The sequence below is a fragment of the Podarcis tiliguerta genome (genome assembly GCF_965153285.1).
Source record: "Podarcis tiliguerta genome assembly, chromosome: 9".
Lineage (NCBI taxonomy): Eukaryota > Metazoa > Chordata > Lepidosauria > Squamata > Lacertidae > Podarcis > Podarcis tiliguerta.
The window spans coordinates 58,471,669-58,491,787 of record NC_139542.1 but is presented as its reverse complement, the minus strand read 5'-3'; the positions used below and the strand labels follow the sequence as shown (position 1 = coordinate 58,491,787).

The following is a 20,119-nucleotide window of genomic DNA, read 5'->3' as shown; positions in this document are numbered from 1 at the left end:
CCCAAACAAATACTGTGAGCTGGTTCACAGTAATGCTAAGCCAAGCCATTACTTAATGCTTATTTTTGGAGTGAGTTTTCTGTTATCCGCACTGCAGTCATCTCCCAGCTTGCTTCATTGCCCACCATTCCTCAGTAAACCACGGTGCAGTGCGGACCCCCCTGCAGTGTCACAGAGGAACCTCAGAAGTGATAATGCCAACAGTCCTCATCTCCCCACAAGATGCCCCTTGCCCTTGCCTTGCAATACACAATGAAAGTGAGAATTGTAAGGCAGATGTGCTCAGCTGAAGAATTTAAGCTACACATTTATATATTTCTTCACTTTATAGACACCAATTATTGGGAACAAGTATGGCGATCAGCACAGTGCAGCTGGCAGAAATGGAAAGCCTAAAGTCATTGCTGTGACAAGGAGCACTTCTTCAACTTCCTCAGGATCAAATTCTAATGGCTTGGTACCTGTCAGCTGGAAGAGGCCACAGTTGTCCCAGGTGAGTTACCTGGAAGTAACATCACATTCCCTAGGTCTTCAAAATATTGCAGGGAGGGGAGTGTTGTAGCATTTTCTGTAGAAATGGTAATATGCACTATTAACAACATATACGACTTAAACATTTGGGAATATCAGCTCTCCGAATATGATAGCACAGGTGCCCCCCCCCCCAACAATCTCCAGTCACCTTGTGCATGACCGTGTACACATGTGGCACTGGGAAATAAATAAATACAGTGATGCCTCGCAAGACGAAAAACTCGCTAGACGAAAGAGTTTTCCGTTTTTTGAGTCGTTCCGCAAGACGAATTTCCCTATGGGCTTGCTTCGCCAGACGAAACGTCTTGTGAGTTCTTGCGAGTTTGTTTCCTTTTTCTTAAAGCCGCTAAGCCGTTAATAGCCGCTAAGCCGCTAATAGCCGCTAAGCCGCCAATAGCCGTGCTTCGCAAGACGAAAAAACCGCAAGACGAAGAGACTCGCGGAACAGATTAATTTCGTCTTGCGAGGCACCACTGTAGATTCAAACCAGGAAATGGCGGGAGAGAGCAGGAGAGTCCTCATGGCTTGCAAGGAGACCCTCCCTGGAGCCCAAAGAGGACTGCAGTGAGGGCAGAGGAAGCCCTAAAGAGTTCAGAGGCACAGCGGGGCTTTGTTTAGGCTGCTCAGCCTCCCTGCCTAGCAGTTGAAGCACATAAAAGCGCAGCAGTAGCAGCTTTTCTTTGCGGCCTCCAGTCTCCAGCTCAGCCCCAAAGCTTCAAGTCTAGCCAAAGAGAGAGTTGTAGGGAGAGAGAGCAGGAGAGAAAGGGGAAAAACGGGCAGTTAGAGGCCTTTTAGAATGTGCTCCTCACACAAAATTCACTTATGCACACGGGGGTCCAGAACGTAACCCCCGCATAAGTGGGGTGGTGGCACGCCTGCATAATCAAAACCCTTTTGTCTCTGATTAATGACATGGTTTTCATTTTTTCCAGCGGAGAACCAGGGAGAAGCTAATGAATGTACTTTCTCTGTGTGGTCCAGAATCGGGTCTTCCCAAAAATCCATCTGTAAGTAATTGTAGATTCCAGAAGCTGAGGTTTGACATATTATAGTGGCTAATGTGATTTCAAGTAGCCTTGACTCACTCCTAATTTTTCAGGGGTGCATCATTAAGAAAGAAAACTCCTTGTCTGTATTCTGTTACATTATATTATGGATGTCCTTCTAGGTTGTCTTTTCTTCTAATGAAGACTTGGAAGTTGGGGACCAACAAACTAGTCTTATTTCAGCAACAGAAGAAGTAATTCAGGAAGAGGAAGTGGCTGTAGAAGATAATACCAGTGAACAGCAGTTTGGAGTTTTTAAAGACTTTGACTTTCTAGATGTTGAACTGGAAGATGCAGAGGTAAGTCCATACAGCAGTAGTTCCACTTTGAGACTTTTCCACAAGGCTATCCTTCAAGCAAAGAAAGGTTTGGGGACCTTATTCGTTACATTTTGATGTACTGTATTTAATCAAAGCTTTTAATAAATCTAGCAAATGCCATAGTTTAGCAAAATTTTGATATATTTCTTGGAAGAGCAGGTTGGTATGCTCTTTGACATACCAAGAAAAGTTATTTTCACAGTATCTGCACACTTTAAATTTGTCTGGAAGGAAAATGAACTGGTATTTATCTTGGATCAGTTCTGCTGGTATGGGACTATCAATAGGCTTTATTGTAGGAATATTTTGAGGGGTTGTCGATTCCATACCGGATATTGCATTGGGAAACATAATGTCAATATTTGGTAGTTAGTGACAGTCCTAAAACTACAGTGTAACTACACAGAGCATGAAGTATAGCCTTTAGTACCATCAACGCCTGAGCAAAACTTATCCCATTGAACATTTTAAATGAAATGCTATTTTCATGGTATGCTGTAATACTATCTTGGCAAAAGGTTTATGTTGGAATTGCTTTGACCTTTAGCCATTCACACTGTATCTGGTTTCATGGTGCATTTGTCATCTTTATCTGCATTTTTTCTGTTTTAAAGTAGTAAAACTTAACTGTTCCAGTATGCAAGATAACATTGCAGTGCATGGAAATCATATTTAGGGACCAATGCAATGCTATACTGTAAGCCACATTTTTTCTAAAGGTTTCAAAAGTACAGCCAGAAAAAAGAGATAGCAGAATATATTTTTTTATCATTGGACTTGCTATACATAATATTTCTGACATGAGCTAGTTTCAAATAATAATAATGCACATTATGGAAGATTAAGGACAGAGTTGTGTATATTCAGCAATTAGAATAACCAGTAGTTCCTTTTTCAAGGAAGGCAGAATCATGTCTCTATATTTTTAAAAAAGCAAAAGTGTATATATTTCTTTATTTGTATAATTCTGCTCCTAATAGAGATGAGGTTGCTATTATCTGGTGTTCATTAGCTATTTCTGCATTTTATAGTGTGATCATGGAATACATACAGCCCTGGTAAAGGGCTGATCCCCACACAGAAGGTTTAAATTACAGGTATAGCCTGTAAGCAATTTTTATTCTAAAATTGTAACGTAAGGATGCTGCAGGACCCAGACTTTGCTTAAAGTAGATGTGTATGAACCCTCTGCAATTATATTTTTAGCCAAAGAAGTTATGGAGTTCCTTCACAATTCAGAACTTCATAAACACTCCAGTTTTTATTTAGAATTCTCATGAAAATAGGTTTACCTGTTTGGAGGTAGTTCCACATCTGGGAAGAGGTTGCAGGCATAAAGCCATAGTGATACTGAAGGCAGTGAAGGAGCTCTCACTCATGCATTCATCAAAGTTCTAGTGAATTTGAAGGGTCCCAAGATCAGAGAGAACATGGGAAATCGCCTTCACATAAGTGAAGATATTTGCATTATCTTTTATATAAGTACCTCCAAGTTCAGTTGGCTTAGACGCATCGTAGCAGTTGAGTGTAAGAGGACTTATCTCATTAATAGAGCTAGGAGTTCTCAAACTGTGGGAAGGGTACAACTTGTGCGTCAGAAACATTGAGGAGCAAACATGGAGGCTTTCCAGCTGGACCATCAGTGATTGAGCAGTTGACCTGTTTTGTTTATATGGGACATTCCAGCCTTTCCCGTTAATAGTGAATTTAACAATAGGTTGACTGGTCTCACTTCTAGGACCTCCAAACATCAGGAGCCTTACAGTAATGGAAAGGGTGGGGGCTCAGACTCCTTAATACATAAATATTTATAATAATAATGCTACAGGACAATGTATTGCTGGTGGACCACAGCTTTTGGTGAAATACCGTATTTTTCTGTGTATAAGATGATATTTTTAAATTTGGGGGTCGTCTTATACACGGAATGTTCCAATTAATATATAAATAAATACATGCCGCCATCCATATTCTTTCCCCCCAGCCTCATGACAAACCCTGGTCTGGTACTCCCCCCCACCATCAGCCTCCACTCGGGACACTGTCCCTTCCACCTCAGCCATCCCCTGGCTACCCAGACCCCTCATTCCCCAAGCGCACTCACTCAGCCAGCTCTGGCAGTCGCAGCTCCTCAATCAGCATTCGCATCTGCCGGCGCTCGTGGAGTAAATACGGTACATACCGTAAATACTGCGACAAAAGTGCAACACACAGGTGGGAGAGCTGGAGCTGCAGCTACAGTGGAGTTACACTGAGCTGACAGGAGCAGCCACCATTACACAGCTTGCCTCACTGTTTGATGCTTAACTATACGGTGCTAAATATACTGGTGTTTTCAATATTTAATAAAATATCAAAGTTGTTCTGTTTGGTGTTTAAAATATTTATTTCTTAATTTTGGGCTCAAAAAATAGGGGTTGTCTTATACATGGGAGCATCTTATACACAGAAAAATACGGTACATTTCTTAGCTGGGCTAGGGGAACTTGTGGCCCTCCAGATGTTGTTGGACTCCCATTTCCCAGCAGCCTCAGTCAGCATGGCCAAGCGTCAGGGATGATGGTTTGTAATCCAGCAACCTTTGAAGAGTCAGAGGTCAGCCACCCTTGACATAGGGGTAGCATTCAAAGAGGCCCATAAGCAAGCTGCTATTAAAACACATTCCCATTCCTAGCAAGGAATTAAAAAGTGCTTTACTTCAGGACTGAAGAAAACATTCATGTTTTGAGGACATGAATAATCATAACACTATCTAAAAACATTTATGCTTTCCTGCACTGTGAGTAAAATTTATGCATTCTATAGTTTGTCCTGTAAATGTAGATAAAGTCAATTTAAAATCCCATCTGTGTTACCCTCAAACAATTCGCTAAATTTGTTTTAATATATGTTACACCGAGAAAATGTACCATAGCCATCTTGTTTTCAGTGTTTGTCTCATAATGTTTTTTTTAGCTGATTTTACTGCAATGTGGAGAAAATGAAATGTTAGGGGGTTTTGGCAAAAGCTTTTCCAGAGCTTGAATCAGTCTTCTACTGTTGGCAAGCATACAGTATAGAAAATGCCCCCATTATAAAGTATCTTTAAGTGTTTGTCCTCGTTCTAATTATGTGTGTTTTTCTTTTTGCGAACCAGGAGCTGCAGGTAAGTTGCAGCCTGGTGCAGTGGCTTGTTTCATCTCTTGTCATCTGTGATGTATTTGTCTGTCTGTGCTTGGTAGTCAGATACCTTGTATTGCTAAGGATATATGGCTACAGAAAATAATACACTGAGCTATTGCCATCCAGACACAAGGTATCTGCAAGGGAACATTAAGGAAATTGTTTTTGCCTTGTATTAAAACACTTTGAATACAAACAACATTAATTGAATTTATATATCCAATTAACTTGAAGGGCTGATTGAAACTCTGCTCCCAATTAATTCAGTATTTGTGTGGCTTTGTTTTGCTGTGTTCATTTCAGTATTATGTGTATTCTGAGAGCTTTAGAATAAACATTGCCTTTATTACAGGGTGAAAGTATGGACAACTTCAATTGGGGAGTCCGCAGGCGTTCCCTGGATAGTATTGACAAGGGAGACACACCATCACTCCAAGAATATCAGTATTCTGGTAGTACCCCAAGCTTGAACTTGACCAATCAGGAAGATACTGATGAATCTTCAGAGGAAGAAGCCCTGACCGCAAGTCAGATATTATCACGATCACAGATGGTAAAACATTTATTCTCAGATAATAATCGGGTTTCTCCTTGCTTTAACCTTCGAATGGTACTATCAAGTGTGTAAATTATTCAGAGTTTTGACTTGGTCTCTCTTCTGCAGAAGGCGTGGAGAAGTGTGGTGTTTTAAGTACAGCAGTATATATTTATTTAAAACATTTCTGTACTGCCTTCTATAAAAATCTCAAGTTAGCGTTACAGTGGCTAACTTGGCTGCGGCTTCCGGTTGGCTGCAGGAGCTTCCTGCACTCAAATCGGAAGCCGCGTCGTTGGCTTCCAAAAAACATTTGTGAGCCAGAATACTTACTTCCGGGTTTGCGGTGTTCGGGAGCCAATTTGTTCAGGAGCCAAGCCGACAACCAAGGTACCACTGTACAGAGTTAATAAGAACGCACAGCAAGTAACATAGATGTACAAAGCAGGAGCAACCAACCCGAGGCAAATTGAAACCAGTCTGTATTAAAAGCTAGATGTGGCCTACACAGATGTAATTGGCAGGTGCCGAAATTTAATACCAGTGTCAATTAGAAGCAGCTCCCCTGGTTTGGTCCTGTGGCACTTCCACCAAAGAGACTGCAAAGCACATTGACCACATCAACTGCCCTCCTGTCTTGCCCTTTCCCAGTAATGGGCAGCAACACGCCTATTGGGAAGCAAGCACTGCCGCTCGGATCAAGCTGCTTCTGGCTTTGGCACCTGCCTCAATTCAGAGAGACAATTCCATAAAGAGGGCACCAAAAAGACCCTGGTTTCCACCAGATGCAGGCTGTGGCACGTCCAGGACGGCTTGATCAGCTGACCCCAGTGACTGGATGAGTTGGTATGGAGCCTCTGGCTCTCCTCCTAGTTGCCTGAATGACAGCTAACGGGAATGATTCACTGAATGCTGTTCTGGCATAACTTGCTCAGCCCCTGCCAACTGAGATATGCCAGGCTGCAACAACATGGCTCTTGTAAAAGACTTTCGGCTAAATATTCTGTGGTTCCTGCTCATTTTAATACCTGCCCAATTCTCACTAGTGGTCCCAGAAATTGCTAATTGTTGTTCAGCTGCAATGGTAATATTGAAGTTTTATTACTCTGTTTTTTAGTACAGTGGTACCTCCAGTTGTGGATGGGATCCGTTCCAGAGCTCTGGTTGGATCCCGAGGTTTCCGCAACCAGGGGTGCTGCTTCTGCGCATATGCGCGGCATGATAGAGCTCTTCTGCACATGTGCGAATGGCAAAACCCAGAAATATACTTCCAGGTTTGCTGCTTTCATAACCCAAAGTTTACGTTACCCTCGGGTAACGTAAGCCGAGGTTCTACTGTAATGGGGTGTGTGAGAGAGAAAATTTTAAAAATAATTATTTAGTTGGTTTTTCAGATTTAATATTTTACAATCCATATCCAAGATACAACATAAAAACAAGATTCCAAAGAATCCCCTGGACCTCCCTCCTTCCCTCTGTGGGTCCTATTGTTAATCAGTTTCCTCCTGCATCTTTTATTAATCCAAATCTTTTTCATCTCCATTATATCCAAAATTCAACTTTAAACTACAAGTGTTAGTCCAATCCTACTAATTTACAATGGTTTTTAAGATAAATCATAAATTTTCCCCACTCCTTATTAAAATTTTGGGCCTCCTGATTTCTGAGAGAAATGTTTTAAATATTGTATGATGTTTCCGCTTTTCAGCCATCTTGAGTTCCTTTTTTGATACAAGGCAGGATATAAGATTTTTTTAAAATAAATAAAAATGGAAAGTGCATTTCCATTGTGCTTTATCAATGGAAATGTGCCTTTTGCTTTAAGAATAAAAAGTTTCCAACCCTCAATACGTGTTTCCAACGTGGTAGATATACACAAGGTGGTAACTGAATTCGTAAGCAGTGCAAAATTTTGCCTGTATTTTGCTTTGTAATTAGCTGGAGGTGTTTGTGTTTATTTATTTTTTCTGCTGATCCTCGTTTTATTTTTGTCTCCTTAGGTAAACAGTGACTCAGCTGCTGATGACACAGCACTAGATAATTCTGGGTCGCTGCTACAGTCTCAGGATTCCACTAGCAGTGTTGGAACGGAAGAAGTGCTTCAAATCAGATCTGAGACCCCAAGTTTGGAGGTTTCCCCTCTAGATAATGCTAGCAACCAGCTGCCTGAGGTGGGGAATAATGTGGGCTGCTGGTGCATGGCTGATTTGGGCTCTTTCTAGCACTGTGTAGTATCTCTTTGCTTCTTTTCCGAAAGCATTTTCTTCTGTAATTGATTGTTTAATTGAACCGGTTGTGGTGGCATAAGGGAACGAGAATGTTTTCTGGAAACCAATCATTTCCTTCATGGACTAAAGATGTTCACCAAAGATTAAAAATAGGTTTGAGGGCTAATAATGGATATTTTGTGGTGCAGAACAATAATTGAATAAGCAAGATGGTTTTCTGGATGCAGCAATTATCTTCCTGTGGTTTTCCCTCCCCCCCCCTTCCTCCTCCCCCCATTTTTGCTTTGTCTTTCTGATTGGGTGCTTTAATTGAAATTTGAACCTCAGGCCAGCTGTGTTAGCAACTGGTTGATTCAGCTAGTCCATTTGAACAGGAGATCTATATGCTAGTGGCATTTTTTTTTCTCTTAATGGAAACGCTATATGGAGTAAGCCAGATTCCCAGCTGGTAGCTGATAAGAAATCAGTGAGTATTTTAAGTTTGTGTTTGCCATTGCAAACATTTTTTAAAAAATATGCAATAACTTCAAAGATAAAGCAGTCCATCTCTGATCTGTAGTTCTTACTGGAAAAACTAATAGTTAATAGTTAAACTGATGTGTACAAGAATAGTTAATGACACATTGTTTTTCCTCTTTTCCTGAGCCACTCAGAGCCATCATAAGACAGCTTTGGAGAGAAAACTAAGCAATCAACTGCTGCTCATGGCCTCTTAAGGCAGAGGTGGGGAACAGGATCTAGCCACTATATTTAGGCCTAAGTTCCCCACCTTCCACAGGCCAGTTTTGACAGATGGATGTGGCCACCCACCAGTCAATCACCTGGCGTCATAATGGCATCAGGTGTGATGACACCTTTCAAAGTTCGGCTGATGGGCAGTTACAGTGGCCTTCTTTGAAGGTGTGCCGTTGCAAAGGGGGTTCCCCCATTAGCACAGGGTGGTTTGCATTGAAACGGCTTGTGCAAACAAGAGCTGCCTCCCATTTTAGCAAGCCGTTTCAATGCAAACCGTTTTGCGCTAGTGGAGCAATGCCTCTTTGACGGCACACTCACAGCAACAAGCTGCTTTGCAGAGGAAGAAAGCTGTGTTTTAGCAAACAGTTTCCATGCATCCTACTTCAGAAGAGCTGCCTTGACTGCACTGGGGAGTTCCCCGGGGCCAAACTGTCGAGCGCAGCTGATCCTAATGGATCTCTCCGGCTAGCTCCACTTGCAAGGAACACTCTCACTTTAGGATCCTGCTCCATTGGAGCCATTTCCATACCTGTCACACCTCACATTGCATATGCTATCAGTTATGGGGTTAGGTGGCCATGATTTGGGTAAAACAGTGTTCTGGGCCAAATTAGGTTCCCTGTCAAGCCGAATGAAGCCCCCAGACTGGAACTTCCCTACCCCTCTTTTAGAGGATCAGATCAAATGGGCCCCTTCAACTTGACATATTTGCTTAACCTGCAGGTGATAGGGCCTTTTATTCATTCTGATGTTTCCAGGCAGTTGCAAAGAGCTTATTTGCCCCTTTTATCAGCCTTGCCAACTGATCAGATGCAGTCACGAATTGCACTAGCAGCAGTAACTGGGGTGAAGGTAAGTGCTAGCATAGCAGTCGCACTAAAACAATTGGAGAAGAATAAGGGAGCTTGTGACAGGGCGCTGCCCTACAGAGCTAGTATTTAGGAGCTTTAACTTTGCTACATTGCATGATGAGCAGTGCCATTTACAAAAAGTCTGCTATGCAGGGCAGGTTCTAATCTTGCAAGAGTGAACTTCCACCTATGCAACAGGACTTTATCTGCCTCTTCTTCCCCCTTGCAGCACCCAGCCCCCCCCCATCTGCTCCGTAGGCTCACTTTACCCCCCAAAACAGATTTTGAGGGCCGACAAGGGACTGCAGGGGAAGAAGAGGGAGTCCTGTCGGGCAAGCAGGTGTCAGTTCCACTTCAGCACAGATAGCTCTGGATACAACCCGCAGTCTTTTTGTTGAATCCTTCAAAAACCTTTAGCCATCATATTCAGGGCTTTCCCCCCACTGGCCTTTGCAATAAATACCATGATTCTTAAATTGTCATGAGTGTGAAGAATCCTGTTTTGATACAGGGTAAACATAACGTGTGTGTGTGTTCTGTTTGGGGAAATTGCACTTACCATTTAAAAATATAGGCTGTTTGAAGACAGTAGATGTCATTATTCTTGGAGAACAGAAAATAATGACAGTCGTTGTCAAAATATTTGGTGTCTTTGGTTAAGTGAGCTTGTATCTTGTTGCTTGGATTAAAGCATGGTTGCATTCCATTGTGCATACTGTGAGAGAAGCATTCATGCAGCCCTTATCCTGCCGGTATCTTCTTTGTAGCCTCGCTACAATCAGTAAGGCACATCTGTTAGAAGCTGCAGATGCTGTAATTTCTGTTGAATGATGCTAAAAGGAACAAAGTCCCATCCTCAGGATTTTACTCCTTTTTTTACATTTAGCTGTCCAGTTTCACGATTCAGTTTACATAAGGAAAGATGAAGTCTTCTAACAAGAGAAGCTTGCTGTTGACAGCAGAATATTTTTTTCCTCCGCTTACTAAGCAACAAAGATATTGGGAATATGATTTTTGTGAGCAGTGTTTTGATACATTAAATATAATTAGTTACCTTAGAAAATGGTGGGGAAGGTTTGCATTGCCTACTTTTGATATTTTTTTAGACTGATACACTTTGCTGAGTTTTAGAATATTCTTTCTCCGTCAAGAAATAATGCAATTTTGGGATTTTGAGGCACTGCTCCTTAGCAGTATTTGATGAACCCATTTTAGTTCCGTGTGAGTTATAAGACTCTGCTGCTTGCTTTGCAGGATGGCAGTTCACCAATAAAGGATGAACAAGTTAGTACGGCTAGTGAAGATACTGGATCATTTGCATTGCAAGAGCAGCAAGAGTCCTTGATCTGTCAAGAACCCCTGGAACTAGAAGAAACTCCTGAAATTCCAGAGCACCCCACTGCTGATAGTTATACTGAATCGATCTGTGAAGATGATGTTACCCTGGCCTTGAAAGAGTTAGATGAAAGATGTGAAGAAGAAGAAGCTGACTTCTCTGGTTTGTCTAGGTAAATTGATTTGAAGCCATATGTATTTTCTTTCATTAAAGTAATATCAGTATTGATTCATTCACTATTGCCTTAGAGACCAGTTTATTTGCAGTAGCGCAAGTAGATAAATAGGTACCGCTCTGGCGGGAAGGTAAACGGCATTTCTGTGCGCTGCTCTGGTTCGCCAGAAGTGGCATAGTCATGCTGGCCACATGACCCAGAAGCGGCCAATAAAGCGAGATGAGCGCCGCAACCCCAGAGTCGTTCATGACTGGAGACGGTCAGGGGTCCCTTTACCTTTACGCTGCCAGTGGCATTCGAAGCCTCTAATTTCTGTGATGCTTTGGGGTTGTTTTACTGCTGGTCCGTGCTGCTGAAAAGTTCAAACACACTGTCCGCACCTTCCCCACTCCTACTGCTGCTGCACCACCGGGGGGAAAGCCAGAATATGTCTTCTCATGATGCCCAAACCCTGGGTTCATGGTTTGCTTCCCCAAACAAATCACAAGTGTAAGCCAAACTTCTTGTGGCTTTTTAGAGAAACCAACCACAAGCCCAGGTTTGCCCATGGCAAGCAAACTCTTGCTTGTTTTGTGGCAGCAGCTGGAGTGGGAGCCTTTTTAATAACATGTGCCAGCACACTGTGGATTCACATTACCCATTGTTTGTTTTTAACTAAGGTTGAATATGACATGAGAACTGACATGACAATGGCACCATAATTCTTTCCTAAACTGCTTTCAGATAAAGTCCTAAAATAAGTAATGAAGGGTTTCCTCCCCAGATGTCACTAATTTTTTTTTTCAGGTGGGGGGAGACTAGCCTACCGCTTGGAAGAATTTATTCAGTTTCCGTGAATCCTGGTTAAGTCGAACAACATTCTTCTAAAATTCTGCTTTGTAGAATCTGCTGTATGTTTGAAACATTAGATAACTAAGTTAGCAAAACAGCAACTTGCTCTTTGTTTTAGGCCCTGCTTCTGACATCATTTCAAACTGATCTACATGCCCGTTTTAGAATGCCTTGCACAATGCCAAGGGCAATAAGTCAAAAGATCTGAAACAGCATTTACTTAGCATGCTTGTTTTTGCTTTATTTACAGTCAAGATGAAGAACAGGATGGTTTTCCAGAAGTCCAGACATCTCCACCTCCTTCCCCATTTCTTTCTGCCATATTGGCAGCTTTTCAGCCACAGGCATATGATGATGAAGAGGAAGCATGGCGCTGCCACGTTAATCAGATGCTCTCAGACACTGATGGATCTTCTGCTGTCTATACATTTCATGTGTTCTCTAGGTTGTTTCAGGTAACTATCCGCAATCTCCCTTTATTTGCAATTTTTATTTTGAAACATCTAGTACTGAAACATTTGTGTTGGTGTGTATCTGATTTTGGGGAAGAGGGGCAGGGATGTTAAATTGTCACTGTTTACGATTCCTCTGTTAGAAAGCTGCTTGTTTCCCTTAGCCACCATCAGAGGGATAGCCATCTCTAGGAGTGAGACTTTCCACATCATGTATTGTCAGGTGACTGTGGCATTGCATAGATATGCTTATGAGGTGTATTGTTCCTGCATACCTCCATGTATAAGAGTTGGCTGTCATTACCTAGATCTATTACCATGTTGACCATAGAATCATAGAACTGTAGAACTGGAAGGGAACCTGATGATCATCCAGTCCAACCCCCTGCAATGCAGGAATATGCAGCTGACCCATACGGGGATCGAACCTGCAACCTTGGCATTATTGGCACTACAGTGGTACCTCCGGTTACAAACAAGATCCATTCCAGAGGCCCAGCCGTATCCCAAAAATTCTGTAACGAGAGGACCACTTCTGCACACACATGCAGCGCCACAGAGCACTTCTGCACACGCACAACCCAAAAGTTACATTACCCAAAGTTAATGTAACCTGGGGGTCCACTGTACACTCAAACCACCAAGCCCCTTTTAATGCAGCATTAGAAGAGTGCTTCCGAAGATAATCTCAGTGTAGTATGGTGATAACTCTCCCTTAGGATAAACTGATTTGCCCTGTCCCATCTGTTAAGACTGCACAATCTCGCCCCCAAGCACAGGAAAAAGCAAAATTTAGGCTTACATGTGAACTCCCATTTAGCAGTGTTGCCTGCCATGCTGAAGAAAAGGAAGTGAAAATATTTCTCTATCTTTCTAATATTCCCGTGTCTAGAACATTCAAAGGAAGTTTGGGGCTATAACACATGAATCCATCAGTTTTCTTGGGGAGAATCTACAGCGAATTGGAACAAAATTCAAAAGCTCACTGGACGTTATGATGATGTGTTCTGAATGCCCAACAGTTTTTGTGGATGCAGAAACGGTAATATCTTACGTTTATTAACACATGCTGAGCCTATGTCTAGTGAACTTTGCTACTAAGGTACAGAATGTTCTGTGATTTGAGATGTGCAAAGAATCACTCCACTTAAAAATATTATAATGTTAGCTTCAGTGCATAAACTGGCTGAAGGTGACTTGGCTTCCTAAATTCTCTGTGGTTGCTTCAAGTAAATTTTTCCTTTCAAATGTCCAGAACTTTGTCATCTATCTGAATAATGTTTGACAGTTAAAAGGTTGAAAGTCAAGTCTCAAATTCAGTGGATCTCTGATTATGAAGATGTTTAGTACCAAAATTATAAGTGTGTATGTGTTCTATTCCTGTAACATCTGTAGCAGCACCTGTCCTTTGGAACTGCTTCCCATTACGCTTCAGGCAGATGCCGTATCTGTTGTGTTTTCAGTGCCTATTCCATGCCATTCTTTTTTCCAACCTGCTTTTTAAGGGAAGATCTTTATCCCAGTCTGAAACTGTATTGGATCTGAAATTAAAAACAACTTCATATGTAAAAAGAATGGTTTTTACTGTTGAAATTGCTTTGGGATACTTTATGGGAAGTGATTCATAAGTGGAATACATAGCAATAATTAAGGCTATTTTTATATCACAGCTGATGTCCTGTGGCTTATTGGAAACCTTGAAATTCAGTGTGCTCGAGCTTCAAGAACATCTGGATACTTACAATGCTAAAAGAGAGGCAGCAGAACAGGTAAATAATGTATTGTGGTGCCTGGCTTGTTGCATTGTGTTGAAAGAGGAAAAAGCTGAAAATTGCAGTTTTCCCAAGCCACACCCAGCTGCCCCACACTAGATTCATATTAGCTATCGCTATCTCCCTTCGCCACCAGGCCAAAAAGGTTACCCACCTCTGCTCTAATAGATGGAGCGCAACAACAAAAATTGCAGTGTGAAGTGCTTCTGTTCCGGGTTTGAGCCACTCCACTACATTCTCGTTCCCTCTGCTTTTTCTTTTCCTCCTTCCAACACTCAGTAAGCTTCCCATGTCCACTGAGCATGCTCAGTTCTTACTCACTTTTGGGGGAGGAGATGCTCCATGTTAAGGTGTGGGGGGGTTAGTAGGGTGTGCCCAATATACGACATTAAAATATTTGATTTCACCATTAATGTCTCTGGAGCTCTCACATACATCCTTGGGGACATTTCAAAATAGCTTATCATTGTAAACCAGGAATGACTCTATCCATACAAAGAGATGTATATCTATATCTTGTCTTTTCTATATCTTGTCAATCCATACGATTTTTTAATATTGAATATTACATTTTACATCCTGATATCAGGTGGGAGTACTGCTCTCCCTAGGTGTTGAAGGCAGAAAACGTTGCTCTAATTGCAAAAAACTGAAGTGTTACCATGACAACCCCATCCACTTCCAATTTCTGCCTCACCTTGCTCTGTTGTTGGCTTCAGCTCCCTCCCCTTGTCATCAGCTCAGGCCTGTTAATTTTTTGCCTTTTGTGCCTGTGAATGTTGGAAACCTTTATCCCCCTCCTCTATCTGGCTCTGTGGTTTTTTGCCCTTTGTTTTTTGCTGCACTGTGCCCTCGGAGCCTCTCCTGCCACCAGCCACCATGTTTTCTCTCTCACCTTTTTGTTCCCTTCCTTGATTACTTAAAACTGTAAAAAAAAAAAGAAAGTCTCATCTTCAGGTGCTCCCATTTGCTCCGGGGAAGACACAGCACACCTATGGGCAAATACAAACAGAGGCCTGTCATTGCTGTATTAGCCTTTGCTGTCTACCTGCCAAGACACAGGCCTCTGCTGTGGCCCCAGTGTCAGATCCCCAGAGACGAATGGCTGCTTCCTCTGTTACATCCACCTCTTTTGTGCTAACTGCTGGCTCCTTGTCATTTCATGCCTGGACAGAGCCCTTGGTTGAACTGGAGATTGGCAGCTCCAGCAATGGTAAGGGCTCTTTATGGTGCACAGGCAGCATAAAGTGGCTGATAATTTTTGTGATGAGGAAGGAAGCCAGGCAAACCTTGGTCAGCTTTTTACTAGGGATGCTTCCCCATAGGAGTTCTCCAGGTTTCAGGACTCTTCCTGTGTAGCCACACTGCAGGGTATCAGCAGTCTCTGCCTGTTTCTACTACGCAACTTGATCTTTGGGTTCTTCACCTGTCGAAGGAAACTTCTCTGGCAGATCTAGTTAAGCCTTCATCTCCTCCTGCCCAGCCCACCTCTGCTCCTCTTCCTTGAGTTGCCTCTAAAGATCTTGTTTGCTTGTACCAAGCCTTTCCATCAGTCTCAGTCCTTTTTCATTTCATTTCCCCGTGTCTCTCTGGGCAAGAGAGTATCCTCTACTATTTTAACGATGGTTGAAAGCCTGTATTACTTTGACATATAATTGTTTCTCCCCCCCCCCCTTTTTTAAAAATTATTAACAAGTTCAACATAACAAATTATCAAAACATCTCAGATCCATTTTTTTCCACCTTTCCCCCCACCTCCCCATCAACCCCCCCCCAAGACTTCCCTCAGCTCCTCTCTATGATTTCTCAACTCATATTATTCTCTGCATACTGTGAAATTGTATAAATCAGGCATATAATTGTTTCCATTTGACTCCTCCAACCAAAATTACGACCCATTTGACTAGAGCAGCCATCTGTTTGGACAGCGTTTTCCTTGAATGCTCCCTGGGTTAGTCTCAATACCTTTAAGGCAAATTGTCTGTGCTTTTGCAGATGCAGCCTTTGGGAGCCATGTCCTCCTGGACCAATAGGCAGCGCCTCATTCTCTCAATTGTTTGCCACCCTATACAGGTCAATTTGGGTATGTCCCACCTGATGTCATGACATACGTGGAAAAGATACTACGGGTACTTACCCTTGAATGGTTCCTCTACATGCATGTAGCTTGACATAAGGGCTTCACCATTTTTCTAGGTTGCCTTTTTCCATGTGATTGGTGGCCCATTTTCTGTGTTACTTCGTGTTTCTTGGATAGGGAGTGTTACATGTTAAGGTTTTTTTTTTTTGTTTTTTTTTGTCGTGCCACTCTTCTGTTTTTGGCACTTACTGTCTTGGCTTATCGTAATAAAAACTGGCGGAGGTCATCATGGTAAGGTCTCAGGTTTTTGCAATTGGAGCAGCAATTTCCACCTTAAACCACTAGGTGGAGCATTACTCCTACCTGATGACATGTTACATACATGCAAGAGAACCCTTCATGGCAAGTACCAATAGTATCATAAGACATTTAAAAAGTAACAATGTTAAAGGCAAACAGCCTTGAGCTTTGAAATATTTTCAGAATGTTAGATGATTCTGATACAATGGAGAATTCTTGTAAATGATAGCGTTGGGAGGACATAGGCTTTGCATTAAGAACAGAGGTTGTTTTTCTGGGTGAAACATTGAAATTAATTCAAACCTGAAGGCTTTCTGTTGCTTCAAAAATACTCCTGCGACCCACTCAAACCTTTGCCCTGCCCTAATCACTCACCATTTCTTCACTGAAAAGCAGGCAGAATACAGGAATAGATCCGCGGGCAATCTTTTGACACCATCACTACAGAAACCTCATGTTGAGAGCTTCTGGTACACTAGGATGACAGAGGTCATTCTGAAGTTACCAGCCACCGGACTCTTTGTGCATAAACAATACACAGATGACTTGGATACTGTCAGTTAACAGCAATGCACAGAAAATAACAATGCCCCAAACCTAGTTGTGCTGGAATGCAAGTATTGCTAGGAAAGTGTTAGTTCCCTGAAATACTGTTTTCGCTACAGTTGAACTGTTAACCAAGTTCAGAGGCTGCTTAAACAGGTAGGAAGATAGATGTATACAGGGAACTGCTATGTATGCAAGCACTTCCATTGTGTTGGGCGGATCTGTGAGAGGACACACACAGCTGCTTCCAGCATTAAAGACCATGGCAAAGCCTCTTCACTGAGCAGCTCTATGGGCATTTCAGCTTGGGCAAACAGAGTGTCTTGGATTGCAACCATGAAATACCAACTGGTGTGAAAAGGCAGTATTGCGTTCTGGTATATTAAAGTGGAGGAAGTAGTTTAACTGCAGCTGGCACTACTGCTTGTCCCCTCATATTTCTATCACTTTTACTTGGGCAGGCTGAGATTCAGCCAAGACTCAGTGCAAGCTCTCCAACTCAACCTAATGTTCACGAGTAGAGCAGGTGGTATCAAAATGTAATATGCCTCTAGGAGTCAGCTATGTCAGAGAATCCTGTCTGCCTCTTGAGGTCAGCTTCAAGCTCACTTACTTGCCATTAGGCTCTTTTGGATTGTGTATGGCAGATATTTTCTTCTCTTTTATAACTTTCACTTTATACTTCAGAGATCAGTAAGAAACCAGTATTACATTGGCTCATTGTCAACACTCCCACTGGAGGAAGAAGGGGTGGGCATTCTTTTGCCAATTCCTTTTCCCCTATGCAGCCCCCCTGTACCCAGAGATGTACCTGGTGGGGGAGTTTGCAACAGCGGATTGGCAAAAGTTGGCTTCTGCCAAGTCCTGTCTGCTACCCGGCTAAAAACGAACCTTTCCTTCACCCCCATGAATAAACATCTCAAATATGAAAGAATAAGGATGTTATCTGACAAGATGTCCATTATATCAGCAGGCTGTATTTATGATAATTCTATGGTCCACACAAAATACAGTCTCTCTGTTCTTCAGGCTCTTGCAAGCATCACTGGGTTGTTGTTGTTTTGTAATCATCCTTGTGTTTCATTTTGTAGTGGCTGAAAGATTGCAAGAGGACATTTGGTACAGATGATGGTATTCATGGAACCACTACAGATGCTCAGGTAGGTGTCGGGCCCTGGTCACTGGGTCCATTTTATGCCATTCATTAATATGAAAACCTTGTGTATGCCACAGTAGCAGTCATATTCCCAGACTGATTAAAGATTACTTGTAAAGGTTTTCATTTCAGTTATCACAACTATCTGAGGAATTTTATGAAGCATTGGCCTGAGAATAATGGATTCTCCATCTTATTGAAGTGAGGAGCCAGGCTCTGGGTCTGGGCTTAATAACACTGAACAGATAAGCAGGACAGATAGCATCTGCGTACCAAAACACGTCTGCCTTTTATGCAGCTGCTGTTGCAAGCAAGAGAATTGGTATGCTGCATCTCTGCTCATCAGATAAATTACTGTCTGGACCAGAAGCTGTGCTGGATCTAATCTAATTAGTCCTGGGCACATACCTATGACCCGTCTAGAAGGGTACATTTAAAACAATTACTGGAGTGATGAAAATCTTGCCTGTTGTATTTGCAAAGGGCTTTCCAGAACAATACAGCTGTAGTACTTGGAACTAATAGGTGCATGAAAGAAGGCACTACAGGAACATTGTTGCTAAGGCTTTTTAATACTTAATACCACACAGCACAATATTACCAAGTATGCAACAATAAGAACAATATTTCAAGTAAAGGCCTGCAACTGTCATGGTATTACGAGGATAGTGCTCTTTAGCACCCTGATGGTTACACTGTGGGGTGCTGCCAATGGTATTTAATATCAATATGAATCAGCTGGGAGTAGTTTGGGGGCAAGATACCATCAGTAGGTAGATGACGCTTGGTGATATTTCTCTAATATTTGACTCGAGAGAGGATATGCAGTGCTTGGATGCAATGGTGGGATGAATGAGGGGAAATAAGCTGAGGTAGAATCCTGGCAAGATGGTTGCACTGTGAGTGAGCTGTTCCCACGTCTAAGAAATTGGTTGACTGCCTGCCATGGACAGGGCTGCTCTCCTTCTGAAGGAGCAGCTACACAGCCTGGCGGTGCTTCTGGATCCAGCCTTATCACTGGAGGCCCAAGTAGCCTCAGTGCCTAGAAGGGCCTTTTACCAGCTGCACTTGGCATGGCAGCTTCAGCCGTTCCTGGACTGGGAGAGCTTTACCACCATAGTACAGGCACTAGGCAAGATTTAATTATTGCAAGGCACTCTATATGGGGCTTACCTTGTGCTTGGGCCAAAAAAAAATGTAGCTAGAAGCGGGGTTTTTGTAGAGCTACTCAGAGCTGTTTTCAGCAGACTTCTCGGTTTTTTACTTTAACTTCATACCTTCTGGTTTTTTCCCCTTCTTCTCCCCTTATTAATGAATGTATTTATTATTTAATTGTATTTGTTGACTATTCGCTAAAAAGAAGAAAACCACAAAGTGGTTTCCACTGCAAATAAAACCTGAGATATATCAATACAATATAAAAATAGCTCCATACATTAAAACCCAAATAATCACAAAGCAGTAGCAACATGAGAAACAAACGGCGCAGCACCTGGCATTAGAAAGCCCCCAAAGCCAGGATAAATAAATATAACTTCAGCTGACGATGAAAGTGGAATACCGGTGGTGCATAGAGCATAACTGCATCAGGGTGATGAAACTGCTTGTGACAGTATTGTCTTCTGTGCTTATCCTCTAACATTTGTGGGGTCAGACCAAAGGTTAATGTACGGAAGTTTCTAAAGAGCCTGCACTCTGGAAGGTTTTGCCCTCCCCAACTTTTACTGAAAAACAAAACACTTGTTGCCCAAAAAATGTATTGGGAAACAGAGTCTGATCCTCTGCATCTTTTGCAAGGGAAGCATACCTTGCCCCATTCCTCTGGCCCTGTTATCGCCTCCTTTGCTGGGTTAGCAGAGTTTGCCTGCTCTGTTGGTGTGCGGTCAAGATTCCTTGCAATGCAAGACCACCAGTTGGAGAAAGAGTGGGGAAATGGGTGAGGTGTTTCTAGGTAAACGGGGCTTCTCCCACAGCTGTGCTAACACAGTCGCAATGCCAAAGATCGTAATGTTGAATACAGGTGTGTGGAGAGGCTTAGGGAGCAGAGCTGGCTGCGGGAC

General features: G+C 42.4%; 3 protein-coding genes across 18 annotated transcripts in view; 2 read left to right on the top strand and 1 right to left on the bottom strand.

The window, feature by feature from the left end:
• Positions 1 to 20,119, top strand: part of LOC310685618 (uncharacterized protein) — an 850,221-nt gene that overhangs the window by 359,814 nt on the left and 470,288 nt on the right. The gene's annotated exons all lie outside the window — the stretch shown is intronic.
• Positions 1 to 20,119, top strand: part of FRYL (FRY like transcription coactivator) — a 144,310-nt gene that overhangs the window by 118,129 nt on the left and 6,062 nt on the right. For 13 of the 14 annotated variants that reach the window (XM_083457763.1, XM_083457761.1, XM_083457760.1 and 10 more), the window contains 10 exons: positions 332 to 493; positions 1,467 to 1,541; positions 1,703 to 1,879; positions 5,415 to 5,615; positions 7,598 to 7,768; positions 10,666 to 10,919; positions 12,004 to 12,208; positions 13,098 to 13,247; positions 13,876 to 13,974; positions 17,995 to 18,063. In XM_083457763.1, the coding sequence (XP_083313889.1) occupies positions 332 to 493; positions 1,467 to 1,541; positions 1,703 to 1,879; positions 5,415 to 5,615; positions 7,598 to 7,768; positions 10,666 to 10,919; positions 12,004 to 12,208; positions 13,098 to 13,247; positions 13,876 to 13,974; positions 17,995 to 18,063 (1,563 nt within the window). Of the gene's footprint in view, positions 1 to 331; positions 494 to 1,466; positions 1,542 to 1,702; positions 1,880 to 5,414; positions 5,616 to 7,597; positions 8,292 to 10,665; positions 10,920 to 12,003; positions 12,209 to 13,097; positions 13,248 to 13,875; positions 13,975 to 17,994; positions 18,064 to 20,119 lie in introns of all 14 variants that reach the window. The other variant, XR_014515334.1, reaches the window with a different exon arrangement.
• ZAR1 (zygote arrest 1) overlaps positions 5,947 to 20,119 on the bottom strand; it is a 30,757-nt gene continuing 16,584 nt past the window's right edge. The window contains exon 4 of one of the 2 annotated variants that reach the window (XM_083458417.1): positions 5,947 to 6,523. In XM_083458417.1, the coding sequence (XP_083314543.1) occupies positions 6,500 to 6,523 (24 nt within the window). In that variant the 3' untranslated portion in view covers positions 5,947 to 6,499. Of the gene's footprint in view, positions 6,524 to 13,254; positions 13,747 to 20,119 lie in introns of those variants that run through there. The other variant, XM_083458416.1, reaches the window with a different exon arrangement.